Genomic DNA, 27,335 nt, shown 5'->3' with positions numbered 1-27,335 from the left:
GTGTGTGTGTGTGTGTGTGTGTGTGTGTGTGTGTGTGTGTGTGTGTGTGTGTGTGTGTGTGTGACATCTTTATCCATTCATCTATTGATGAACACTTGGGCTATTGTAAATAGTGCTGCTATAAACATAAGGGTGCATGTATCCCTTTGAATTAGTGTTTTTGTAGTCTTGTGTGATTGCTGGATTGTAGGGTAGTTCAATTTTTAACTTTTTTTTTTTTTAAGATTTTATTTATTTGAGAGAGAGTACAAGCAGGGGAAAGGGAGAAGCAGGGTCCCTGCTGAGAAGGAAGCCCAATGTGGGGCTCGATCCCAGCACCCTGGGATCATGATCTGAGCTAAAGGCAGATGCTTAACCAACTGAGCCACCCAGGCGCCCCTCTATTTTTAACTTTTTGAGGAACCTCCATATTGTTTTCCACTGTGGTTGCACCAGTTTGCATTCCCACCAACAGTGCAAGAGGGTTCCTTTTTCTCCACATTCTCTCCCAACACCTGTTGTTTCTTGTTTTTGATTTTAGCCATGCTGATAGGTATGAGTGATATTTCATTGTAGTTTTTTTTTTTTTTTAAAGATTTTATTTATTTATTCATGAGAGACGGAGAGAGAGAGAGAGAGAAGCAGAGGGAGAAGCAGGCTCCCAAGGAGCAGGGAGCCCGATGCGGGACTCGATCCCAGGATCCCGGGATCATGACCTGAGCCGAAGGCAGATGCGTAACCATCTGAGCCACCCAGGCACCCTTCATTGTAGTTTTGACTTGCACTTCTCTGATGATGAAGTGCTGATGAGCATGTTTTCATGTGTCTGTTGGCCATCTGAATGTCTTCTCTGGAGAAATGTCTGTTCATGTCTTCTGCCCATTTTTTAATTGATTCTTTGGTTTTGGGGTACGGAGATGTTTGAGTTCTTTATATATTTTGGATACTAACCCTTCATCAGATATGTCATTTGCAAATATCTTCTGTTCAGTAGGTTGCCTTTCAGTTTTGTTGATTGTTTCCTTTGCTGTGCAGAAGCTTTTTATTTTGATGTGTCCCAAGAGTTTATTTTTGCTTTTGTTTCCCTTGCCTCGAGGGACCTAGCAAAGTAATTTTTAAAAGCCTAGTTTAAAAATGGGCAAAAGATTTGAAGAGACATTTCTCCAAAGATGATACACAGATGTCTAATAACACGTGAAAAAAATGCTCACTATCATAGTCACTGGGGAAATGCAAATCAAAACCACAACACATTATCATTTCACACCTACTAGGATGACTATAATCAAAAGGACAGACAAGTGTTGACAAGGATGTGGAGAAACTGGAACCCTAATATATTGCTGGTGGGAATATAAAATGGTGCAGCCACTTTGGAAAACAGTTTGGCAGTTCTTCAAACTGTGAAACATAGTTACCATATGACCCAGTAATTCCACTCCTAGGCATACACCTAAGAGAAATGAAAACTTGTGTCTACACAACTTGTACACAAATATTCACAGCAGCATTATTCATAATAGCTAAAAAGTGAAACAATCCAAATGTCCATCAGCTGATGAAAGGATAAAATGTGGTATATCCAATGACACATGATTCAGCCATAAAAAGAAATGAAGCATTGATACATGTTACAACAGGGATGAAATCCCAAAATATTCTGCTAAGTGAAAGAAGCCCATCATAAATATATATTGTATGATTCTATTTCTACAAAATGTCCAGATAGGCAAATTTAGAGAGAGAGAAAGTAGATTAGTTGTTTCTTAGGGCTGGGAATAGAGTGAGGAATGGCAATTGACTGCTAATGGGTAGGTGTATGATTTCTTTTTGGGTGATGAAAATGTTCTAACCTGAAGACTGTGGTGACAGTTGCACAACTCTGCAAATATACTAAAAACCACTAAATTGTATACTCCAGGCAGGTGATTTCATGATGTGGATTGTATCTTTTTTTTTTTTAAAGATTTTATTTATTTATTTATTTGACAGAGAGAGACACAGCGAGAGAGGGGACACAAGCAGGGGGAGTGGAGAGGGAGAAGCAGGCTTCCCGCGTAGCAGGGAGCCCGACACGGGGCTCGATCCCAGGACCCCGGGATCATGACCTGAGCCGAAGGCAGATGCTTAACGACTGAGCCACCCAGGTGCCCCTGTGGATTGCATCTTAAGAAAGATTTTTAAAAAACCACTAAGGGGCTGATATGTTAAATACAGGCTTTCTGTCTTCCCAAGTAAATTTATATTCACCCCTAAAATGTAAAGAAAAAAGATAATTTTCTGAGACATATTGAGTAAGAGAGCAGGTTTGTGCTTCCCTTTTTTTTTTTTTAAAGATTTTATTTATTTGACAGAGAGAGAGATAGCGAGAGCAGGAACACAAGCAAGGGGAGTGGGAGAGGGAGAAGCAGGTCTCCCGCGGAGCAGGGAGCCCGATGCGGGACTCGATCCCAGGACCCTGGGATCATGACCTGAACCGAAGGCAGCCGCTTAACGACTGAGCCACCCAGGCGCCCCAGGTTTGTGCTTCTTAACCAAAATCAGCTATTTTCTGAGAAATACATCATTAGCAAACCGGTGGATTGATTCCATATAACAGAAAATGCCTTTCTAAACATGTGTCCCAATTCAGTCTTTTATCAGTTAGATTTAAGCTAAAAATTTTAATGACTATGAGACATTGACAAAATATAATAGATCTTTATAATGGTCAGCTTGGTTCTCAATATCTTGCAGGAGGAGTGAAGTGTTAGGCTTCTGTTAGATGTAGAGCTGTTTTGTATGGTGGTGTTTTTGCAGACAGTAAGAAAATGCACAACAGATCTGATACTGCTTTTACATAAAACTATTAAGCTTATTAGTATTCTACTTTATTATCATTTTGATTCTTTGGTGTTTTTTCAAAACATGGATTATTTCTTTAAAGAAATCTCCATCTCATTCTCGTAAAATGATTTAACATATATAAAGGAATTGGTATATAATAAACATAACAGATACGCATTAATTCTTTATTCTTATTTCCCCTGGAATTTCTTGCATTATGTGTGTGTGACAGAGACAGAGATGGAGTTTTCCAAAACAAACTAACAAATCAAGAAGACTAAAAACCATATAGTCCCAACTATCTTTATCAGTAGTTCTTACACTCAGGGAATGAAAATAGGCTAGGCATGGATTATTTTTGAAAAAGCTCCCTAGATGATTCTGATAATTACCTACTGAAATTGATAACCACTAATCTCTATGATTAGAGTTCTGAAAAGACTAGGATGAGTTATCCTGGTCTAATGTAATTTTACTTTCCCTCTCCTTGAAATATGGTCAAAAAGCCCTGACTTATAACTTTTAATATACAGATTTATTTGAAATAACATAACGTCTGAGGAAATAACTGTTCGTTTTTGTCCTTCAGTAGACCAGCATTCAATCTAAATGACTAATTTCCTTGTTTAACACAGCAAAGTCCCAAACTGGAATTTTTTAAAAACTGAAATTACAATTCTTTATATTGAAGCAAAATAAGAAAATAAACAATGACTAGGATCAGGAAAAAAATCAGACAAGTATGATAGGACATTCCCTCACCCCCCAAATGGAACAAAACAAACAAAAACAGGGCTATGGCTCTTGGTTGCTAAGAATGTTAAAATAATTCAGTAATGTTTACGCAACTACCAACGACAGTTAAGGAAATAAAAGAAACCAAGATAAGAATTCATATAATAGCAATTTAAATGCATGGCACTGAGCCAAACTGTTTGTGCCAAGAGGAGGGGAAAAAAAAAAGGAAAATCTTGCCAAGACCCTTGTTATTGTCACAAAATCAGTAAGAGATACTGTTAACCATGTTAACAATTTTATTGCCAGACCCTTTCTTCACTAGTCCTCATCTCTTTTGCTATATCAAGTTATAGCTACCACAAATGTTAAAAAGTTATCTTAGTCATAGCTTCCATCCTTGCTGAGCATATAAAAGGTGTAATAACAAGAAACAGAGATGGCTCTTATTTATTTCATTTCTAGAGAGGTGAAAGGCCCTAGCTAATTTTGCTGTTTGTTGGTTTATAAGCTACCTGTTCCAAAACAGAAACAAGGCAATGAGGCCACTTTAATCTGCAAGGGGCTTTGGGATATGCCTTTTGACCAGATGCACACCAACCTCCAATCAACCAAACTAAAGAATGAAGGGATCTTGGAAAGGCATTTTTGTTTTCACCCAGTGACACGATAGCTGCTTAATACTGCAGTATGATCACCAATAAATGCTCATTTATTCAACAAATGCTTAGTGAGTTTGTATATACTAGATAATGAGCTAGAAAAACACTGTAAGGAAAATAAGAAATCTTAACTTCAGGGAGAGAGGATTCTGGAGACTTCTGGCCAAAGTGAAATAATAAAGACAGGATTTACCCACATGCCTGAAACCCCAAAATGGACAAAATATATAAAAGAAGTTTTCAAGACACTAATAATCATCAGGCAACTAAGGACAGTGATCCCTGAGAGATGAGAAACAAAGTGAGCCCTCTGACCGCTCAGCTTCCTGCCTAGAGAAAGTGTCCAGCTGCAGCACAAGGGAGCAGGAACCCAGGCAGGGCCTGGGGACTGTTCTGAACTGAGGAGACAGAGCTGACAGCAAGACCAAAGCAGCTGACATCTGCAAGACAGAATACCAGAAAGGAAAGAGTTGCAGAGATGGAAATCTGGAGATCTGCAGAGGGCTGCCTTTCCATCCTCAGCAGACTGCATGTGTGAAGAACTACGTGGTGCCAAGGAAAACACACCTGGGAAGATGCCAGATAATAGTGCCTGTGCTCATGCAGGGCTGGGACGAAGACCTGTTCCCAGCAGACAGACTGTAAAACCTCATAAATCACAGGTGGAGGGAACTCAGAAGGGTCTTGCCCCAGTAGTGGAGAAAAAAATTAGCTCTAGAACGAACAACTGCTCCGGTCCCACTGAGCAAATCTTAAAAACAAGACCCTAAAAATCAAACTGTTTCCAAGTAACTTAATCATGTCCCAGGATGAAACTCAAGAATATTTACAGGGATACCAAAATATCCAGCACCCAACAAGTTAAAATTCATGTCTGAATTAAAAAAAAAAAGAATGATCAGTATGGTAAGCAGCAGGAAAATTCAATCCATAAGGAAGAAAAAATAATCCATCATAACTGAGCAATGGCAGATGTAAAATTAGCAGGTAAGGATATTAAAAGTTATAATTATATTCCATGGGTCCAAAAAGTTAAGTAGAGACATGGAAGATATGAAAAAAAAAAAAAAAGGAGTGAAAAGAGAACAAAGAACTGATGGGACAAGAGAAAAGACATACCATCCTAGCGCTAAGGAAACGATTGGCTGTATTAATATTAGTGCAGATTTCAGAGTGAAGAATATTTTATCAGGGGTAAAGAAGATCACTTTATAACAACAAATGGTCAATTCATCAAGAGGACTTACCAATCCTAAACAAACAGAAACTACTAACAGAGCCTCATAGTATATGATTCTAGAACAATTAACACTAGTATTCAATACCATGTAAATTACATACAAAAATGTTGGCGGGAAAGGAATATTCATTCACTGGATATGGTTATCCAGGGAAAGTTTCTCATAAAACGAGGTCTTAAAGTGAGTGATGAACGATTCATCTGGCTAACTCCGTACCCCAAAGGAGTAATAAGTGAATTGTTCAAAAGACGCAGTGACGAGTCTCAAAAGGAGACACCAGCACCTGCATTACTAACTTAAGCAGCCCATTTCAAATACCAGCTTCGGTGCCAGAGAAAACCACTTTTTAGAGGTCCATATAAGAGACATTTAGACTCCCACTGCCAGCTAAGCCAGGAGGCGAGGAGATGAGCATGACGGCAGTCACCCCCGGGCGCGAGTGTCCTGCCTCGTCTCCTTCAGCGCGACCCACCGACTCCACAGCAAATTTCTGAGTAATGAAGAAAACTTGAAACTGTTTGGGAAATGCAACAATCTAAATGGCCATGGGCACAATTATAAAGTTGTGGTGACGGTGCATGGAGAGATTGATCCTGTTACAGGAATGGTTATGAATTTGACTGACCTCGAAGAGTATATGGAGAGTAAACTCAGAAGGGGCCTGTGGAAGAAGCTTCAAAAGAAGAGTCAGGACCTGAACTGGAATTGAAAACAGGAGGTAATTATGAAGCCCCTTGATCATAAGAATCTGGATCTGGATGTGCCATAGTTTGCTCCACTACTGGGGCAAGACCCTTCTGAGTTCCCTCCACCTGTGATTTATGAGGTTTTACAGTCATGCTGTAAGCACAACAAAATGTAGCTGTGTATATCTGGGAAAACCTCCAGAAATTTCTTCCTCTGGGAGTTCTTTATAAAGTAAAAGTGTCTGAAACTGACAATATCGTTGTCTATAAAGGAGAATAGCTTTTAGGGGTTAATACTGCAGAAAGACCAATTTCTTTCCATATTTGAAAAAGGTCTTTATCCCCTTGGACTATTAAGAAGTCATCACATACTTGTTAAGCCTCCACATTGTGTTCCAGAGTGCCCGATGGATTGAAATCATTGTGTGTAAGACCTGTTGTGAATTCAAATCTATCTTAAAACCAAACTTGTAAAACAAAACAAAAAAGAGACATTTAGACTCATAAGACATGAATACAAAAATAAGAGCCCATCTGCATCTTGAATTTAGTGGAAACCAACTGCCCACTGGCAGTTACATAATCCTGTTGATTTAGGCAGGTTATAATCATGACCTTTCTGGTTTACTAAGGGATGAGGGCTGCCTTTTCTCCAAAGAAATCATGTACTCAGCAAGGTAAGGGAAGCTTCTTTTAATAGAAGAGTGACTACAATAAGTTTTCTGGAAAGCTAATGTAATTGTGAATAATTAACTTGGAGATTGTATGAGAAGTTTTTAATTTAAAACAATCTGGTTAAATTCACCTTTAGTAATAAGTAGGGTAAGGCAGGGCCTATGGGATTTGTGGGAAAGAAACCCAAGGGCAATCCTTTCTCAGGGAGGGGAAGGGGGGGGAAGAAAAAAAAAAAAAAAGCACAGATGACTCTCCCCTGAGGGCCAACAGGAAGAGGAGGAGGCTTGGTAAGGAAGGGAGGAGCCCCATGTGGGTGAGTCAGTGGCTCAAAAGAACTCTCTGGTGCACCTGAGTATAGTGTACCAGGTGCATGCAGGATGGATGGCTCTGGTCCATGTGTGAAATAAGGGACACTCTAGGGAAACACTTAGGCTAGGTTAAGGACGAAGGGTGGTATTAGAAATGCAGAGGAAGACTCCTGGCAAAGAAAAGCAAAATGAGAGTCAGTAAGAAATATTAAAGACTAGGGCAAATTATTTCTCCAAGTGTCAAATTCATGGCAAGGATCTATGCCTTATCTATCCTGGAGACAGAATATTCAAGATGTGTAAAAATATGATAGGGAAATAATCATCAGCTATACAGTCAGCACTCGGCACGTCACCATTCTCAAGAGGGAGAAAGAACTGGATGAATGCTCTCCTTCACCTTTGTCTTGGTCTCTACTGCAGTTACATTATTTTGTAGAATTTCAAGGAAAAAGAGGTAAAAAGCTCCCATTTTAATATTTTATTTTCAAGTAACGGGGATATACATATTGGAATTACACTGTTTTAATTTTCTTACACACTTAGTTTCTCAACATTTAGAAAATAGTACACTCCTAATAAAGACCTTTTTAACACTTGCCAAGATTCTTGATACCATATCATACCTAGCATGAGCTTATTAGATTTTGATGAACTTAACAGATATATCCTGTGAATTCTACTGTAAATGATGCACTTAAAAACTATCTTTAATACATCTTTTATCAGCTGTGCCTTACCAGCTGCCTAATACCTTCTTTTTGCTGTTAATAAAACTACAGTATTAAAAGCAGAACATTTACTAGTGTTGGACAAAATGTTCCCCAAATGGACCTAAGACATAATGCCTTGAATTTCACTTAATTAGGATTAATTCTTCCTTCTCAGATGTTGACATACACTTTCAATTCTGTAAAATATACAATCATAATCATTTCACAAATCACAAAATGAAATTACTAGTTTATCTATATATAACAACTCTCGAGCGTCCTTTTTAGTCTGTTATGTCTTTTTAAAACATTTTGAGATGATCTAGGAAGACAAAATTTGGCATGAGTATATAGTTCTTGTTCATGGTCAAAAGAGAAAAATCCCAAAATGTCCCAATTTTCAGTTTTATGTGGATTCCCTTCTGTCATACCAATCCTGTGTAATTTTAGCTCCACAAAGAGGGTGTGTCTTTAAGTGAACAACAAGTATAATTAATCATTTAATTAGTCTCAGAATATGAGAAAGTAGTCAACTTCAATGACTGGATAATTGTTTTAGTGGTTCCCAATTTCTGGCTTAAAAAAAAAAAATTTGATGGGGCACCTGGGTGGCTCAGTCGGTTAAGTGTCCGACTCTTGATGTCAGCTCAGGTCTTGATCTCAGAGTCATGAGTTCAAGCCCCACGTTGGGCTCTGTGCTGGGTGTGTAGCCTACTTAAAAAAGAAAACACAAAAAATTGAGTAGTTATCTGTTCAATCTTTGACAATAATTTACAATGTGAGATCACCATGTGATTTTGGCATACAACCTGGAGTTAAGTGACACCGCTATAACATGCCCTGGCACAGAAAGCTAATGCTGTCAGTGGTACTCAACTCTGCAACACGTCATCCTAGTGTGACAAAAAAAAGTTTAGAAACTAATGGCACATTTTATATGTTCTAACTAGTCCAAGCATACCAAAAAAGTAGATACTTTTGTTTCTTAACAGGTTTGCAAACTTTTTTTTTTTTTTCCACAAAGAACTAGAACCCTCTACTGCCTAGAAGGCATCCTCAATCTGAAAGTCTATCTCCTATGTAATAAGTTAAGAAATTTGGGGCCCAATGCAGGTGTTCAGGGTAAAAAAGTCATAGGAGTGGCATTTAAAAAAAACAAGCTTTGGGATTTTCAGAGCTAAGGAGGGGATTCACAGTTAGCTCAACTGGGAGGTATGCTAATAAACTGTGGGTGAATTATTCTCAGGATCTTCCAGAATGTGATCAAGATCTTGAGGATGAAACCCAAAGAAAGGAAGGCTTATTAGTGACAAAGGATAAACAAAGCTAACTGATTTAAGGCTGAGAGCCTAGGATGGATTTGAGAAGACGAGAGCTGGCTTTTAGCTCTATTTCAAAGTAGAGCTCTACAACCACAGTTTCCCAACTGTTGAAGATGAATTTGTGCCTCTTTGGGTCTCAGGCACTGTAACGTGGCTTTTATGGCTTGACCCACCCCATCTAGGGAGGTAGTATTTGCTTCCATCAGATGTATGGCTGATAGCAGGCAAAAGATACTCAGACTGTATGATTCCTTTTACAGAAATTTCAAAATAGGCAGAACTAATTTACTGTATTAGAAGTTAGGATGGTGGTTACCTCTGAGAAGGGAAAAGTGAGTAGGAAGAAGCCGGTAGTGACTACATGGCTGTACTCACTATGCAGTCCACTGAGCTGTATCCTTCTGATTTGTGCATTTTCTATAAGCATGTTATGCTTCCATAAAAAGTTCATTATTTTTAAAAATGCCATAGTCTTAGTCACTACATCATAGTTGCCGATAAATAGTATTTAACAAACATACATAGCTAGAAGAAATGGTAAAAATACTGAATGTATTTTTTTTAAGATTTTATTTATCAGAAAGAGAGAGAGAGAGAGAGAGCAAGCATGAGCAGAGGTAAGGACAGAGGGACAAGCAGGCCCCCTGCTGCACCAGGACCCTGAGATCATGACACGAGCCGAAGTCAGACGTTTAACAGAATGAGCCACCCAGGTGCCCCCGAAATACTGAATGTACTATAAAAAGAAAACCACTAAGGGGCACCTGGGTGGCTCAGCTGGTTAGGTGTCTGACTCTTGATTTTGGCTCAGGTCATGATCTCAGGGTCATGAGATCAAGCCCTGCCTCGGATTCTGAGCGAGTGGGGAGTCTGCTTGAAATCCTCCCTCTCCCCCACATGTGCGAGCACACACAGGAGTGCGACAGGCGCGCACTCTCTCTCTCAAAAATAAAATCTTCAAAAAAAAAAAACCCCACCGATTATGAATGCAAAATTACCTGCTTAACTCAAATATTTATTTCATACCCATCCAAAGTCTAAGAAATAAGATAAAATTTAAAAAAGTTATAAAAGGAAACAAAAGTTATTACACTCCAATTGAAGAGAGTGTTTTTTTTCCTTGTCCCTCATATTCCTCGCCCCTGTAATTTCTCCCCTCTGATATTTGCTTGTTTTCCACAATTCTTCTCTACCTCCTTTCCTACTTCCTCTAATCCACCAAGATCTTTCCCTAGGCAACTGGAGATTATGAAACGAGCATACTGGGAAGCTCCGTGGGGCAGCTCAGGACAATCTCGGCTCTTTCACATCTCTTATTTTCTCTTCTTGTCCTCAAATTCCACATTTTTTTCTGCCATCTCTTTTTCTCACACCTCTCCCTCTGCTTCTACCTCCATTCTTCTTCCTAATAATACCTCGAGTTTACTTGAAACACACACAATAGTTAAAGGTGATCAATATTTATTCTCATAAAATTATGTTTTCCTCTATAAATAGGACTGAAGCTATAAACACTGTGTAACAACACAGGTATGGCTGTTCAGATGAAAACATAACCAGTAGTTGTTTCTATGAGAAACACAAAGGAACTGATGCTTTTGCTCAACTATGTGATTCCCCACACGTCAGAACTATGCACTGGTTTTCAATCCTTTTTCTGGCCCTAAACATCTGAGGGATAAGACATTCCCATCTTGAACAGTAGTATCATGGTTAACTTTATGAGCCAATTTGGCTGGGCATCGTGCCCAGATAATTGGTCAAATATTATTCTGGGTGTTTCTGGGAAGGTGTTTTTTAGATGAGACTGACATTTAAATCAGTGGACTCTGAGTAAAGCAATATGTGGTGGGCCTCATCCAATCAGCTGAAGGCCTTAAAAGAACAAAGACTGATCTCCTCTGAGTAAGAAGGAATTCTGCTGGCAGACTGCCTTTGGACTTGAACTGCAACTCCTCTCTAGTTCTCCAGCCTGCTGGCCCAACCTACAGATTTTGGACTTAATAAGCCTCCATAATCACATGAGCCAATTCCTTACAATAAATCTCACCCGCTCCTCAACACACACGCCTTTTGGTTCTGTTTCTGTTTCTCTAGGGAACTCTAATACAAGTAAGTACGGTAGTGATGCTGAACTAGAGTAGAGGGGAATGTGAGGTCTAGTGAAACAGCAGAGGAGTTGGGGATGACAGATAATTTTTTAAAAGGCTTAATGTAGACCTCATGAATTACCTACTCAAAAGTCATCTGCTAGCCTTCTGCTATTACAGAGACTAGAATGCTAAAATGAATTTTCCAGCCTCCCTTGCCACTAAGGGGTAGCCACGTGATGGAGCCATGGCCAAATTCTTGAGAAGGGTTTCCTTCCTAAGTAAAAAGCTAAAGCCTAACTTGGAGAAAGCACTATGCTCTCACCGTTCTTCCTGTCTGGATTACTAAGTGCCTGGAAGAGCTCATCTTCAGATCTTGCAATTGATGCCACCATCCCCCAGGGTTCTATACCCTCAGCAAGAGCGCAAGTACACTGTGGCTTCTCAGGCCGACCTGGACTGAAAGCTGAGAAACTTAACCTACTTCACGTTGGTTATATAGAGAACTTTAAGATATATAGCTGTACACAGTCTCCACTCAATTTACCTGAGGTCCCACTCTGCAGTTGGAGGGACCTGGACTAGAAAACTTTCTGGAAAATAATAGTTATGAAGCATTGACGATTATAGCTATGAATTACTAAGGAAGGCTGTAGGATATCCTTTATTTTTTTTTTTAAAGATTTTATTTATTTATTCGACAGAGAGAGTCAGAGAGTATAAGCAGGGGGAGCAGCAGAGGGAGAGGGAGAAGCAGGCTTCCCGCCGAGCAGGGAGCCCAATGCAGGGCTTGATCCCAGGACCCTGAGATCATGACCTGAGCAGAAGGCAGACACCTAACCATCTGAGCCACCCAGGTGTCCCTGTATGATATCCTTTAAAAAGGGTCTTTGAAAATTTGGCCTGAATTGTGTTATGGCATTTCTCCTTAAAGAGGAGTTAGAACACAGCAGTGCTTTGTCAACATTTGCATTCCGAAATATACTAACGAATTTAAAATTTTACCTCAACACACTTTAAAATTTGTTAGAGTAGAGAACTAGAGTGTTACATAAAATCACTGTATTATAAAACCTCACTTACAAATCATTAAAAAGGAACTTATTGGCCAAGAAGATGAAAAATGCAAATGAAGTGCCAAATTACCTAACAAGCTTTTAAGTCAACAGTGTTCCATCTTTAAGGCTACTAATCATGCATCTCTAAAAATACTTTTTCTCCAGACCTACCCTACCTATAAAAAGAAAAATCAAGTGCTAGCAAATAATGACTTCAAAGTTCTGTGTTTACCTTTCTTTTCTCCAGTGTAGGGCACATAGTCTTCCCTGTCCTTATGCTCCAGTGCCTCCTTCTCCAGGTATGAAAGGAGGTGCTCTCTATCAAATGGCCCTGTGGCGGACTTTGACGTCTGGTTCTTCTGCCGGAACCCTGCAGGCAGAAGGGCATTCTGCCAAAGAGAATGAATCAGCCATTATGATCGCAAGAATGCCAACACTATATGCTTCCACAGACTTAAGAAAAATTATAGACCAGAATGTGATACAGACATTAAACACTTCATTAGAGGATTTTAGGGCAGCAATGCAAAAGTGTTCCACACACAGTTTTTCTTTATTGGGTACAATTCAATCACATTATTAAAATAAGCACATACACATTTTCTTCAGAAAGTATTCTACTAGAAGGAAACACCCTTTACTTTTTAAATGTCCTGGGTGGTAATAAAACGTTTCTTAATGATTAATAACTGCTCAGCATATATGCATATAAAGAAAATAATCCTACTACAAAAGAATTTTAAATGATATATACATTGTATTCCTTCATAATGATTTCTATTTCGGGGTAAAGACTTTTTCATACAAAAACATGTATGCTGTACAGTAAGGTATCAGGGCATTAATGTTCACTTGTTTGTGTTTAAACACACTGTGAAAGGTTCAACTTCTTTATGCATTTATGCATACATCAGTACTAGGATGTATTCGCGGCAACCACTGTCACTGCTACTCATGCACCAAGGCCCGCCGGGGTACTCACAGCAAGAGCTATATCCCTGGGTTTCCCTGTGGGTACAGTCTTTCTGAGTGCCTGGAGGGACTAATAGTGGGGAAGGAGGGAAGGCAATGGATTAGAGTTTTCTCTTACAAGAGAATTTTCTGAATTTTTACTAAGTCCAGGAATAACACGCAGTGACTAGAACACATGAACTCCATCTTTTTGCTCACTGAAAGGCAAAGTGGTGATACTGCTTTGTCTCACTATTCCTAGATATTCCTTTGCTTTGGAAATGGAAGGCAGCCTGAGAAGTCACACAAAAGGGCCAGTCTTTTGCAACACATCCCAAAGTTGGCAATAATGCTGATTCTCATGATGCTACAATTTTCATTATAAAGGGAGATCTTATATAGATAATAATAGGGAATGTACATTTTATAACTAGAAAATATAGCACTTCAAGGGGTGCCTGGGTGGCTCAGGTCATGATCCCAGGGTCCTGGGATCAAGCCCCAAGTCGTTGGGCTCCCTGCTCCGCAGGAAGCCTGCTTCTCCCTCCCCCACCCCCCCTGCTTGTGTTCCCTCTCTCCCTGCACTAAAAATGTTTTTATAACACAAAATTGTGTATGGGAACATAATAAAGAAACAAGATTTCTACCTACCAACTTTGAAATAGAGAGCTACACATGAAAAATCCACTCCCAATGAACCATCAAGTTCTACCCATTTTTACTTCCTAAAAAACTCATTCATCTGTTTACTTCCCTCTATCTCTAACACCCATTACTTTGGTCCAAGCTATGATCAGGCTGGCATGGAATATTACCTGAGCTTTCAACTGGTCTCCCTAGATCAGCTGATACTCCTCATCCCTCACTCCCACTCCATGATCTGTTACTCTAGCCTCACCTCATATACCTTCCCCATTCTAGCCACACTAGCCTTTGTTCCTCCCTGTGCTTGTCATACCTTCTTTCTACCAGAAGCCTTCTCTAGAATGCTCTGTCCACCATTTTTCAAAAAGATTTTTTATTTATTCATTTGAGAGAGCAAGAGCACCAGCAGGAAGGTAAGAGGAGAGGGACAAGCAGACTCCCCGCTGAGCAGGGTGCCTGACGCAAAGCTGTCCCAGGACCACGGGATCATGACCTGAGCCAAAGGCAGATGCTTAACCAATTGAACCACCTACGTGTCCCTTACTACTCATTTTTAAGACTGCAACTCCATTCCCCCAAGGGAAGCCTTTCCTGACCTCCCATTATATGCTTTTATATTAATATGGCATGATTATTTGATTAATGCCTACCTCTCCCCACTCCTACCAGCCTGCATCATGAGGGCAAAAACCACATTTGTTTTGCTTCCTCTTGTATTCCTAAGCCCCGCATAGCACCAGAATCTATTGGTTGCTCTCCAAATATTTATTGAATAAAGATTTGAGAATACTTTTATTTTTTTAAAGATTTTATTTGAGAGAAAGAAAGAGAGCACAAACAGGGGGAGCGGTAGAGGGAGAGGGTGAAGCAGACTCCCCACTGAACAGGAAGCCTGATGCAGGGCTCGATCCCAGGACCCCAAGATCATGACCCGAGCCAAAGGCAGGTGCTCAACCAACTGAGCCACCCAGGCACCCCTGAAAATACTTTTAAAGAAAAATGCTCATTAAGGCAAATTAATAAAAGTTATTTTCCATCACCACCAATTATGCATACTGCTCTTACATGGTGGTAGTGATGGAGTTGCACTATTCCCGTGCATGCTCAAGCCCATGTGAAACATGTAAGTTTTTTTTTTTTTTTAAGATTTTATTTATTTGACACAGAGAGATAGCGAGAGAGGGAACACAAGCAGGGGGAGTGGGAGAGGGAGAAGCAGGCTCCCCGCTGAGCAGGGAGCCCGATGTGGGGCTCAATCCCAGGACCCCGGGATCATGACCTGAGCCGAAGGCAGACACTTAACCAACTGAGCCACTCAGGCACCCCGAAACATGTAAGTTTTAAGTGATATGTCAGCTGGAATCCTGGCTCCTTAAATAGTTTCTGAACACAAGATAAATGAGAGGAAACTGGCTTTGGAGGCTATAAACCCATCAACCATGCTTTATCAGAAGTATACTTTAGTCAAGTTAATAGATCATAATTACTTAAGAAAAAGGTAAAATCTCATTAAAATGATTGCCACTAAAAAGTATATGTTTTTCCTTCATAGAATTTTGTTGTAATGATATATTCCAAGCCTTGGAAATGAAAACAGCTTTTGCCTAGGCTGGCTGGCTGTCTTTAGAGATGGGTGTTCTGAGAAAAGTAGTAAGTTGGCAAGTAAATATACTGAATGCAGCATAAGGAAAGTAAAATAGCCCTCCAAAATATAACAAGGAACTATATACAACCATCTGCTCTTATCTTCTGAGACTTTGTAAGTTACAGAGTTGTTTCTCGGCCTGAAGTAGCTGCTACTACCCTTGCTCTCTTTTCTCACCTCATCTTTCACTGGCACTCTTCCCCGAAATTTTACCCAACAAGTGGCATGCTGTCAATAAACATCACTGTTCTTCTAGTCTCAACTAACAGTATCTGAGGTTGGGGAGCTGGCAAAATATATCCAGAAGTTAGAACTCAAGCCTCCCCATACAAGAAGCAGGCCATGATTTTGCAAACGAGAAAAATAGAAACCATCAGCTTTTACACGTATAGCATAGGGCATGCGTTAATAGGGGCATCACTGCATTGGGAACAGAAAGACCATTAGCCTTTGCCAGGGAGCAATAAGGCAGTGAGGAATCCGCTCTCAGTTCTTTCCCTAATGGTAGTAATTGAGGCAAGTCACCTAACTTTTGTTTTCTATCTGTAAAACAGAGGGCAAGTGTTAGCTCAACGTTTCTCAAACGAGGTGCTCCCATAGGGGACAACTGGCAATGTCTGGAAACATTTTTTGTTGTCAGAACTAAGGAGAGGAAGTATTAATCATGTTTTTTATTTTTTGCATTTCATGATGCTTTGACATCTGGGGGCCTTGCTAATGTTAGAAAGAACTACCTCTCCAGGGGGCTGGCTAATTGCTGGGATAGCAAGTAACTCTCCCTACCCCCACCCAACAATGTGCTTTCCATATGAAAACCAACCAATCCAGAGCTCAAACCCCAACCACTTCCTTTATCTCTCTCACACCAAGCCAATATTCCACCCCCCCCACACACACCCTAAATCACCCAGAACCAGGTAACTGGACAACTGGAGACTACTCCTATGGCCCAAAGCCCACTGAAATTACTCAAATTATCTAACCCTAAACTTGCTCAAACTTGCCAACCCTTCCTTCCCTCATAAGCCACAAGAAAGGTTCTGGGCCACACTTGCTCCTTGCTTCTTCTGCTTCCTGACCAACCCAGGTGCTTTCCCAGGGGGCCCTGTGTGCTTCCTGCTCTTGGGGACCATAAGTATTAAACTCTTTCTCCAGGTCTGTAATCTTACCACCGCTAATTAAAACAAAATCCCACGTCCATTTTTAAACAGGGGGGTGTGCTACTGGCACATAGTGAGTGAGATCAGGATGCTACTAAATAACTTAAACACACAGGATAACCCCCATAACAAAGAACTATCCAGCCACAAATGTCAAGTGTCAAGGTTAAGAAACTCTGGGATAGATGAGCTCTTCCGTTCCTGCAGTTCTACAACCACTTGATTCAAACAGGTCTAATGGGGTGAACTGCCTGTAGAAGATATTGCTGTGACATGATCAGTACTGTTATCCTGAGTTATCCCCCAGACTCAGGAGCACCGCAAACTTTTCCTTGTGATAACAATTACAGTTAAGGGTTTTGATCTATGGTATAGACACATTATTGAAGTGCTGAAGTAATGCTGAGAAAAGGAGTATAATTCTCAATAAAAATTCAAACACATTCCAGCAAGAAATAAATGTGTTGTAGTAATAAGAACAATTTTATAAAACAAACTCTACCTCAATTCTTAAAAAGCACTAAAAATCAATGTCTCAACATAAAGAAACACGTAGTAAAAAGAAGCCTAGCAAATAACCCTTACCTTCAGGTTAAGTAGCCATAACCTTTGGGCTCTCTCCCTTCAGTGACTAACTCCCTCCCCCCCCACCTACCAGGGAATAACAATTAACGTGTCAAGGGGCTCTACCTTAGCCTTGTGTAATTTATAAGACAAATAACACCCACTCTGCAAATTAAAACATTTATACATATATTCAGGTCTGCTCCACATGGATTGCAGTATTGCTGAGTACTTAGATCTAATCTACTAATGACTAGAAACTTACTCAATTTGGTCAACATGTTTAAGAAAGGTAACAATTAGATTTAAGGTCACAAAGAACCTTCTAGAGACACTCTACACAGGGCCATCATAGTACAGAGGCTCTGAAGAGACACAGAGGTTGGCATACATCAAAGAGCTTCATTATACCAAAAACGCTCCTCCCTGCCCAGAGAGTTTAAAAAAATTTTTTTTTAAATTTTATTTGAGAGGGAGAGAGAGAGAGAGAGAGCAAGCGAGAGCACAAGAGCAGGGGGAGGGAGAAGCAGACTCTCTGCTGGGCAGGGAACCTGATGTGGAACTCAATGCCAGGACCCTGGGATCATGACCTGAGCTGAAGGCATACGCTTAACTGACTGAGCCACCCAGGCGCCCGAGAAAAAATTTCTTACAGGATATACTTCAGAAATTTGAGAGTAAGGGTGTGGTGAAAACAGTTCAGAACAGGCATGTCAGTGGAGCCATGGGGGCAGAAGTGGGGGAACTGAGAAGAGGCAAAAAGTTCATTTGGATAAAGAGAGAATGGCAGGGGCAGGGAGTGCCAGAGAAAAGTCATGGGAAAGATAACTGCTCAAAAGAAGTTACTTCATTTCAAAGGGTTTGAAAAGTTATTTCATTACCACCTACCTCAGGGTCAAGGTCATCCAGAACAGTTTCCAGTTGTTTCAGTTCTGTTTCTGATAGATTCCCAAGGAGCTCATCTTCATCTAGGTCCTTGTACTTTTCTAAGTCCTTCCGGAATGGTAGTGCCATGATTTGCAGTATAGGAAGTCACTTAATTTTTGCTATGCAGTATAGTCAGGAGTGATTTCTACTTTTTTTTAAAGCTATAGAAAGAACAAACACACATTTCAAATATTAAGTCATCTCCACCTACTTAGATCTATTATTAGGTTGAGTGAAATGTAATTTCCATGGGGTGCCTGGGTGGCTCAGTCATTAAGCATCTGGCTCAGATCATGATCCCAGGGTCCTGGGATCAAGCCCTGCATTGGGCTCCCTTCTCTGCGGGAAGCCTGCTTCTCCCTCTCCCACTCCCCCTGCTTGTGTTCCCTCTCCCGCTGTGTCTCTCTCTGTCAAATAAATAAATAAAATCTTAAAAAAAAAAAAAAGAAATGTAATTTCCAGCTGTCATATATTCTTTGGCCATCTATCACACACTACCCTTGTCTATGGATCAATGTCCTTACCTTTTATTTTTTGTTGATGAAAAACAAAATCAACGGGGAAAAATAGGGGGAGGAGAGAATATAAAATTCAATCTATAAAATAGCCATTTGGTAGAATTTAGAATTTCTGATAACTGAGTTTTAGGAGGAAAGAACTCAACTCAATAAAATTTTTCCCATCAGTGACTTTCAAATTATTGCTCCCAGAGTACTTTGCTTAAGCACATTATGTTTAAGACACATTTGTTTTACTGTAAATTGTGTAGAACATTATTTTCTGATTCAATAAGGGTGGATATTAATATACTCCCCCAGTGAGGAGTGGCCAGTTGCCGCTGGAAAAAAAAATTGGTTTTGAAAAGGTACATCAAAAAATTTTTTGGAAAGGTGTTTTTAAAGGAAAAAAATGCAGCGTTTTGAAAATGTTTCCATAAAATACTCCAAACCACGCTGGGATATGTCACCCACTGATTGGCAAGGGTGGTCACAAGGGTCTCATTATAGGAAAAGACCTTTGCCCTTTCTTCACCGTGTGAATCTTTCCTAAATGAAGTAAAGCTCAACAAGCAGCCTCTTCCCAGGTCCAGCAGAACTGTTCCAAAGGAAAAGATAGTTCGAATAAATCCCACAAAACGTGTGAAGTAAAAATAAAGTATTTCTGTAAGTTCTAGCCGTAAACGTGGATCATATGTTTCATAAAATGTTCCTAATGGGAACAAGAAATAATCCTTAGACTTAGTGATTTGGCTCAATTTTTCTTGGCTGCAAAACACCCAGTATTTCAAAGTCTGGATAGATTATCTTTACTACTCCTTTCTCCCAAGTTTTTCCAACTTAATATTTAGACAAATATATTTTCCTCCTCAAACCAGTAACAGTTTATGGATCCTTTTACGTGTTTTCATCTCCTAAGAATAAAGGAAGGTTCACCACAGGGGTCTGTCAGCTCCTGACCTGACTAGCAGCCACCTGGGTCCAATAACAAACAAATTAACAGAACTATACTGATGCAGATGTTAAACTGCAGGCATTTTGTGTAACTGCCTGAGACAGGTCTGGCTTCCATCTGCTCTACTTGGCATCTCACCTGGTTTAGCAATTACCCTGGATTTTTTCAGGGTTTTTTTTGTTTGTTTGTTTTGTTTTTTAAAGATATTAGTTATTTATTTGACAGAGAGAGACACATTGAGAGAGGGAACACAAGCAGGGGGAGTGGGAGAAGGAGAAGCAGGCTTCCCGCGGAGAAGGGAGCCCAATGCGGGGCTCGATCCCAGGACCCTGGGATCATGATCTGAGCTGAAGGCAGATGCTTAACGACTGAGCCACCCAGGCGCCCCACAGGGTTTTGGGTTTTTTTTTTGGAACAAATTACTATCATTGTTGTCTTTACTAAGTTTGGTAAATCTCCACTTGACACTTCCAACTTTTAAGATACTTAAGCTTACGAAGTATCTTCAGAGTATATTTTCTCAATTAAAAATAATACACTCTGGGGCGCCTGGGTGGCTCAGTTGGTTAAGCGACTGCCTTCGGCTCAGGTCATGATCCTGGAGTCCCGGGATCAAGTCCCACATCGGGCTCCCTGCTCAGCAGGGAGTCTGCTTCTCCCTCTCACCGTCCTCCCTCTCATGCTCTCTCTCAAATAAATAAAACCTTTAAAAAAAATAAAAAATGATACACTCTGCAGAGAAGATTCAATAGAAGGTATAAACACTTTCAAATATATTAACCATCAAATGCAATTTTAAAGAAAGTAGCAGGCAATTTTAGGGGGGAAAATAAAAATTAGGAATATTTGGAAAAAACAGTCCTTTCATAAAAATGCCAATGACATGGTATTTGAGACAGATTAGGGTAAGAAATTGATAAAAGTATATGAACACATACCAAGAGTAATTATTTAGCATATGCTGTTTTTTAATACTTAGGCAGTCATTATAAAAAAGTTTTTAATGTGGTTGGATAGAACTTATTTTTGAGATTTACAGTATATAATAAAGCCAATCTCTTAGTCAATAAATATTTCTAAAAAAATACTAATTATTTTGAGCATCCTCTCCCTTCACTCTCAAAAGTGTTCCAGTATAGGCCATAAATTCAATAGTCATCCTACCAGTAAGGCACTATAATGGACAATATGACAGGACTGAGATATTAGAGGCTAAGGCAATGTTGTGTCACCCAGGTTCTATAGGTTTGGAACACAACAGTCCTTGGAATTGACTAAATAGCTTCCTCCAACAGATTGCTCTTTATCTCAGAGTAAACTCTGTCACATAAAGATTGTTTATAGTATGGCTTATAGAATAATAAAATGAACACCCACGAATGCATTGTCCAGCTTCAGAAAGAGAAAATTGCAAGGACTCACATGTTCCCCTTTCCAGTTGCATCTCCTTCCCCCAGTGAAGTAGCTACTGGACTGTATTTTGAATTAACCATTCTCTTGCTTTCTCTACAGTTTTACATTACATGTACATGTCCTTAACAGATTTAGGTTTGTTCTTTTTTTTTTTGCACTTTATACAAATGGACTCCCATAGCATATATCTTTTGGTGACTTGCTCTTTTCACTCAACATTGTTTTGAGTTCATGCTTAAAGCTGTACTTCTTTCATTTTTGTATAGTATTTCATTGTATAAATGAACACTTGACTGAACCTGTAGTCTTTCCCCTCTGTTTTTCTGCTATAAACAATCTTGTTACCTATTTCCTGGTATACATGCGCAAGAGTTTCTCCAAGTTATTGAAACCTAGGAATGGAATGGCTGGGGAAAGGATATGGTAATACTCAACTTTGCTAGGTAATGTTAAACTATTTTCAAAGTGGTTCTATCAATTTACATTCCTAGAAAATTCAGTGCATGACAATTCATGTTGCTCATCCTTGCTAACAGGTTAGCTGTTAGCTAATTGTTGGTCTTAATGGTTCCTTATCTATGTTGCCATTATCCTTGTATATGCCTCCATTTTAACCACAGATTATATACCTAAGTATCTTCAAAACTTAAGGGTATAACTGATATTTATCAACAATGGTAAGAGATGGGTTTCCCAAAGAAGCAGATAGAATAATTTACTACTGAATGGTGGTAACATAACTAAAGAAGTCAGTAAGCATGCAGGTGTAAGAAAATGGGGGTCATCAAGCAAGATCTGGCCATGTTCATTAAGCACAAGGGAGGCACGGTGTCCTGACCAGCAGATGTGACTGGCTCACTCCCATTGCAATTACAGTGCTGGTAAGGAGAAGCAGCATCAGGCAACCAAAGCCTGATGTCATTTGACATTTACATCACCCAATTACTTCCCTTTATTCTTCTCCATGATCACCAAGTAATCTTCTCATTAAAACTTGGCTATTCACACAGCTTTCCTCACTGTAAATTACTAAACTGGTATTTTGGCTTATGTACCAATGTACTTTTAAGATATTAGGTACCTACTGGTGCTGAGATCAGGTCTCTATAAAAGTAAAGCTGAGGACCACCATGTGAAATCCTAAGCATGGACTGGCTGGCCAGCAACTCCTAAAGATACCTATCTCATGTCAAACCAACAGTAACACTGTATTAGAAGTCCTCATTCGTCTGTCTTCCTTGCTAGACACTGTAAGCCCCTGAAGAGCAGACATTCCCTCCTATTATCTCATTCCTTCTGGGTTGCCATCACCAGGGACAGTACCTGATAGTAGGTAATTAAGCCAAATTTGACTGAATTGGATCATATATCGTCTCCCTTTCCCTTTTTTGGTAGTTCCCTCTTCCTCGCCAGATATCTAGTGGCCCTCTTGCTCCCTAACTCTACTCTCCTTATCGCAATTAAAAAAGCACTGATAATTAGTCTTTGATACTTCTGTTAATCCTGTGCAGCCTCTGCATTACTCCTCTTCTCTTCCCTCAGTGTCAACCCATTTTGGCTTGATATTCAGAGTTCTCCACTGTCTAATATTCCCCAGTTAAAACAGAACACATCTGATTGTCAGTCATCAGAGCTCTGGAATTAAATATAAACCCTGATGAAAATTTGATTTTCTTTTGGGTAAAGAAATGAGTTTCCTTCCCAGGAGGCACCAAGCCTCACTCTTCAGCCTACTAGGCTCAAGACTGTCTGTCTTTTCCTCACTGGCTTCTCCTAGGACCCCTGGGTACTGAACCAAGCTGACCTACCATATCAAAGTTTTCTCTCAAGATCCCAGATGAATATTTGTTTTCCAATATATGTGCTGTTCATTCAACAAATATTTTTGAGCATCCTCTGTACGAGGAATTGACTTGTTCCAGACAACAGGCATATACAGTATACAACACAGAAAAGTTCCTTGCTCTAATTTATTTTGAAGGTGGCATACAGACAAAAAATGACAGACAAAGGAACAAGATAATATCAGATAGCAATAAATACTAGAGGAAAAACCCCAGGACAGTTTGCTATGGGGGAGATGAAGGCCGGGAAGGTTACTGTAAGTGGTTCAGAAAGACTGTTCTGACTTTTGAGCCAGGACCAAAAGGTCCCTACCAGCTCTCCCAGTCTAGGACTCTGCTATCTAGGTGGTAAACAACAGCTGTAGGGTTATAGCTGTGGAGATGGAGAGAAGTGGATAAATGTGTGACATATTTTGGAAGCAAAGCTAAAAGGACTTGGGCACAGATTGGTTCTAAGGGTAAGAACAAAAGATGCACTAAGGGATACAAAAGATGCACTAAGGGATGAGTCCTACGTTAATTTCAGTTAGTATTTAGTATTATTTTTTTGTTTCATACCTATATTTTCTGAGAGCTTAATATGGCCCTACAGCACCTCTATTTCTCAGTCTGGTTTTAAAAAAAGTTTCTTGGTTAGTATTTTCATAATGGCTTTTGAGATCCACACTGTGAACTGTTCTAATATGACTACCATTGAACAAATTTTTGGACCAATTTTTGAATAATAATAAACCAATGAACTAAACAAACAAACCAACTGCAAATTACTAAATACAACAATGGCTGGCTATGGCCTTTAATACATTTTTATGCTAAACTAAGGCACATGTTTGTTAATACCATTTCTGGTATCATCTTTTGCAAAGAGCTAAATCTAAAAAGTGAAACAAGCAAATAATTTGTCATGATTTTTTAAAAATGTTACCCAATTACTCTTTCTAATTTATTTTCTTTCCAATATTTTCCATTAGGGGCACCTAAGTGGCTGGGGGTCCTGGGATCAAACCCTACATCAGGCTCCCTGCTCAGCAGAGAGTCTGCTTCTCTCTTTCCCTCTGCCCCTCCCCTCCACTTGTGTTCTCTCTCTCTCTCAAATAAATAAATAAAATCTTAAACAAAAAACCCAAAATAGTCATTTCAATATTTTCCATGCTTAGAGTCAAACTGCTAAAGAAGAGATGGTCATGAATTTGGCACCCAGAAATCATAGTGATTTTAAGATCTGCACAGCTACCCTTCCAACACCTAGTCTGTGACCTCTCTTCTGATGGTTCAGTCCTCCGCCCTACCTCAGTCCCACAATTCCATGGTTGTAACCTAATCCTTATCATTACCAATAATAGTACCATCCACTACTCTCAACAACTTTGATCCTCTCTGTCTCTGAACTCCACTGGCAAACCCCAACCCTGGTTAAAACTCTCTTCCTACTCCTCCCCTGCACAGGGTGGCAGATCAAGTGGGAGAAAAACACACACACTGAGCAGCCATATTTAAAATTTATAAAGAATACTGCCTAGTAATCCTATGGCATGTCCCTAGTCCAGTCATTCTCCCACTCTTATATGACTATTTTGTCTCTTTTTCTCCCTCAAACCTTTAATATTTCTTATTGCTCGCTCTCACACAAAGACCTAATCCTAGTATTTCACTGAGACTGTAGAAATAATCATAAAAGGACAGACATCTAAGCTCCCACTGCTACACTTACCAGCCTACCTACATCTATATACTCCTATACTCTACCTTCCTTTTTGCCCTTTTTTAAGATTTTATTTATTTATTTGTCAGAGAAAGAGAGAGAGAGCACAAGCAGGGGGAGGAACAGAGGGAGAGGGAGAAGCAGGCTCCCCGCTGAGTAAGGAGCCCGACATGGGGCTCAATCCCAGGACCCTGGGACCATGACCTGAGCTGAAGGCAGACGCTTAACAACTGAGCCATCCAGGCGCCCCTCCATAGTTTTATCTAAAGCCAATCTCACCTCTTGTGACCACATTGCACCTTCTCCTTTATACATGATTGCTCCAGTAATTGTGACCCTTCTTTACTGGATCATGCCCATGAGCATAGACTGTAATATATTCCCCAAATCAAAAACAAACTTTCCTTTGACTTCATATCCCCCTCCAGATACTACCTTACTTCTTGGTTCCTCTTTACAGAAAACTCCTTAGGGCACCTGGGGGCTCAGTAGGTTTAAGTGTCTGCCTTCAGCTCAGGTTATGATCCCAGGGTCCTGGCGTCTAACTCTGCGTTGGGCTCCCTGCTCAGTGGGGAGTCTGCTATTCCCTCTGCCCCTCCCCTCATTCATGCTTTCTCTCTGTCCCTCTCTCTAATAAATAAATAAAATCTTAAAAAAAAAAGAAAAACCCAACTCCTTGAAAGAAAAATTCAGGATCCCTAGCCCTCTCCCTCTTAAACCTTCTTCAATCTAGCTTTTGTCCTCAGCATTCACTCTACCCCAACTGATCTGATTAGCAATAATAATCTGCACAATGCCAAATCCAAGTGTCAGTTCTTACCCCTCATCTTATGCGACCTATACCATCTGACCACAGATCATTCCTTTTGTCCTGGGGATAAAGGATAAAAGGAATGGGGACATGCCCCGGGGACACTATTCTTTCTTGGTCGCCCTTTACCTCTTTGGTTGTCCCATCTCATTCTCCTCTACTGGTTCCTGCTCATCTTTTCTATCTTCAAATGTGGGAGGATCCCCAGGACTTAGTTCTTCAGACAGCTTCTTTCTCTACTCACTGCCCATGTGATTCAGACACTGACAGTTCTTGGATTTGTATCTTCAATCTGGACCTCTCTCCTGAATGCCAGAGTTAGAAATATTTCTAATTTTCTTCCCTATACCTGCTTTAACTATATTTTTTACCTTTTAATAAATGGCAACTCCATTCTTCTAGTTGGCTGGGCCAAAAATCTTGGAGTTCACTTTGACTACTCTCACACTCTTACATCTGATCCATCAAGCAAATCCTGTGGCTCTAACTTGCAAACGTCACCTCACACCACCTCCACTGCTTCCACTGGCTCAAGTCCTCATTCCTGACGTGCCTTTGTGATAGCCTCCGACCTGGGGACTACATTCCCACTCTAATGCCTGTACGGGTTATAGTCTATCTCCTGCAAAGGTGCCAGAACCATCTTGTTCTTTTTAACTGAAGTTTTTATTGTGATAATTATAGATTCACATGTAAGTCATAATACAGAGGGATCCCTGTACACTGTCCAGTACCCCCTGCAAGTGGTAACATTTTGCAAAACTACAGTACACCACCATACTGACATTTATACAGTCTGCTGATCTTACTTTGATGCCCCCAGTTTTACAGGTACTCATCTGTGTTTGTGGAGGAGGAGAGGTCCATACAATGCTATCACCTTGTAGGTTTGTATATCCACCACCACAGTCAAGATACTGAATAGTTTCCACACAAGAAGTCCTCGTGTTACCCTTTTATAACCACACCTGCCTCCTTCTCTAACCCCTGGCCAACTACTGATCTGCTTCTATTTCTAAAATTTTGTTTCAAAAGTGTTATATATATATAGGATCATATAATATGCAACTTTAAGAACTGACATCATTAAACACAAATCTCTAGACATTCATTCAAGTTGCTCTATCAATAGTTCATTCCTTTTTATTGTATTCCATGGTATGTACGTACTATAGTTTAACCATTTGGATGTTGAAAACCATCAGGGATGATTCCAGTTCTTGACTATTACAAATAAAGTGTCAGTAAACATTCATGCACAGGTTTTTGTGTGATAACTAGTCAGATCGCATTAATTCTACGGCTCACAATCTTCTAATGGCATCTCATCTAAATGAGAATAAAAGCCAAATGGTCCACAAGGCCCTACATGATCTCCCTGCAAGCCCCAACTCATTTCCAACCATTCTACCCCTTGCTTACCGCACATGATGTTTTTGCTTTTCCTCCAACAAACTGGGCACATGCTTGCCGCCTTAGGGCCTTTGCACTTAATGTTCCTCCTGCCTAACACACTCTTCCCTAACACACCTAAATAACCTGCTCCCTCACTTCCTTAAGGTCTCTGCTTAAATGTCAACTAATTAGAGAAGTTTTCTGTTTATTATATATAAAAAATGAACCCCACAGGCCCCCCCAGTGCTGCACGAGAAAACATCTTCTTACCCCGTATTTCCCTCTATATTACCTGACATTACATATTTATTGAATCAATGTCTGTATCCTGTCACTAAAATCTAAGTTATATTCAAGCAAAGACTTTGTTTTCTTCACTCCTGCATCCTCAACAGAGCAGACTGTGGCACATGCTAAGTAATAAAAAAATAGCCAATATAATTAATTTCAATGCTAACAGTAAATTTACAAAAGCCATATAGGTTAACCTGGAGTCCAGGTGCATGGGTGGCTCAGTCAGGTTCCCGGGAT

At 40.0% G+C, this 27,335-nt stretch overlaps 1 protein-coding gene across 1 annotated transcript in view; it reads right to left on the bottom strand.

The window, feature by feature from the left end:
- The window catches only part of TMOD3 (tropomodulin 3), an 87,413-nt gene that overhangs the window by 37,480 nt on the left and 22,598 nt on the right, over window positions 1–27,335 (bottom strand). Inside the window, exons 2-3 of the mRNA XM_025884131.2 lie at window positions 18,149–18,348; window positions 12,528–12,684 (exon numbers count right to left, since the gene is read on the bottom strand). Of these exons, the coding sequence (XP_025739916.2) occupies window positions 12,528–12,684; window positions 18,149–18,274 (283 nt within the window). The 5' untranslated portion in view covers window positions 18,275–18,348. The remainder of the gene's footprint in view (window positions 1–12,527; window positions 12,685–18,148; window positions 18,349–27,335) is intronic.

The sequence above is a fragment of the Callorhinus ursinus genome, unplaced genomic scaffold (assembly GCF_003265705.2).
Source record: "Callorhinus ursinus isolate GAN/ISIS: 27379988/994484 unplaced genomic scaffold, GSC_fseal_2.0 scaffold25, whole genome shotgun sequence".
Taxonomy (NCBI): Eukaryota; Metazoa; Chordata; class Mammalia; order Carnivora; family Otariidae; genus Callorhinus; species Callorhinus ursinus.
The sequence above is the reverse complement of the archived record's forward strand: the minus strand, read 5'-3'. Positions and strand labels throughout refer to the sequence as shown.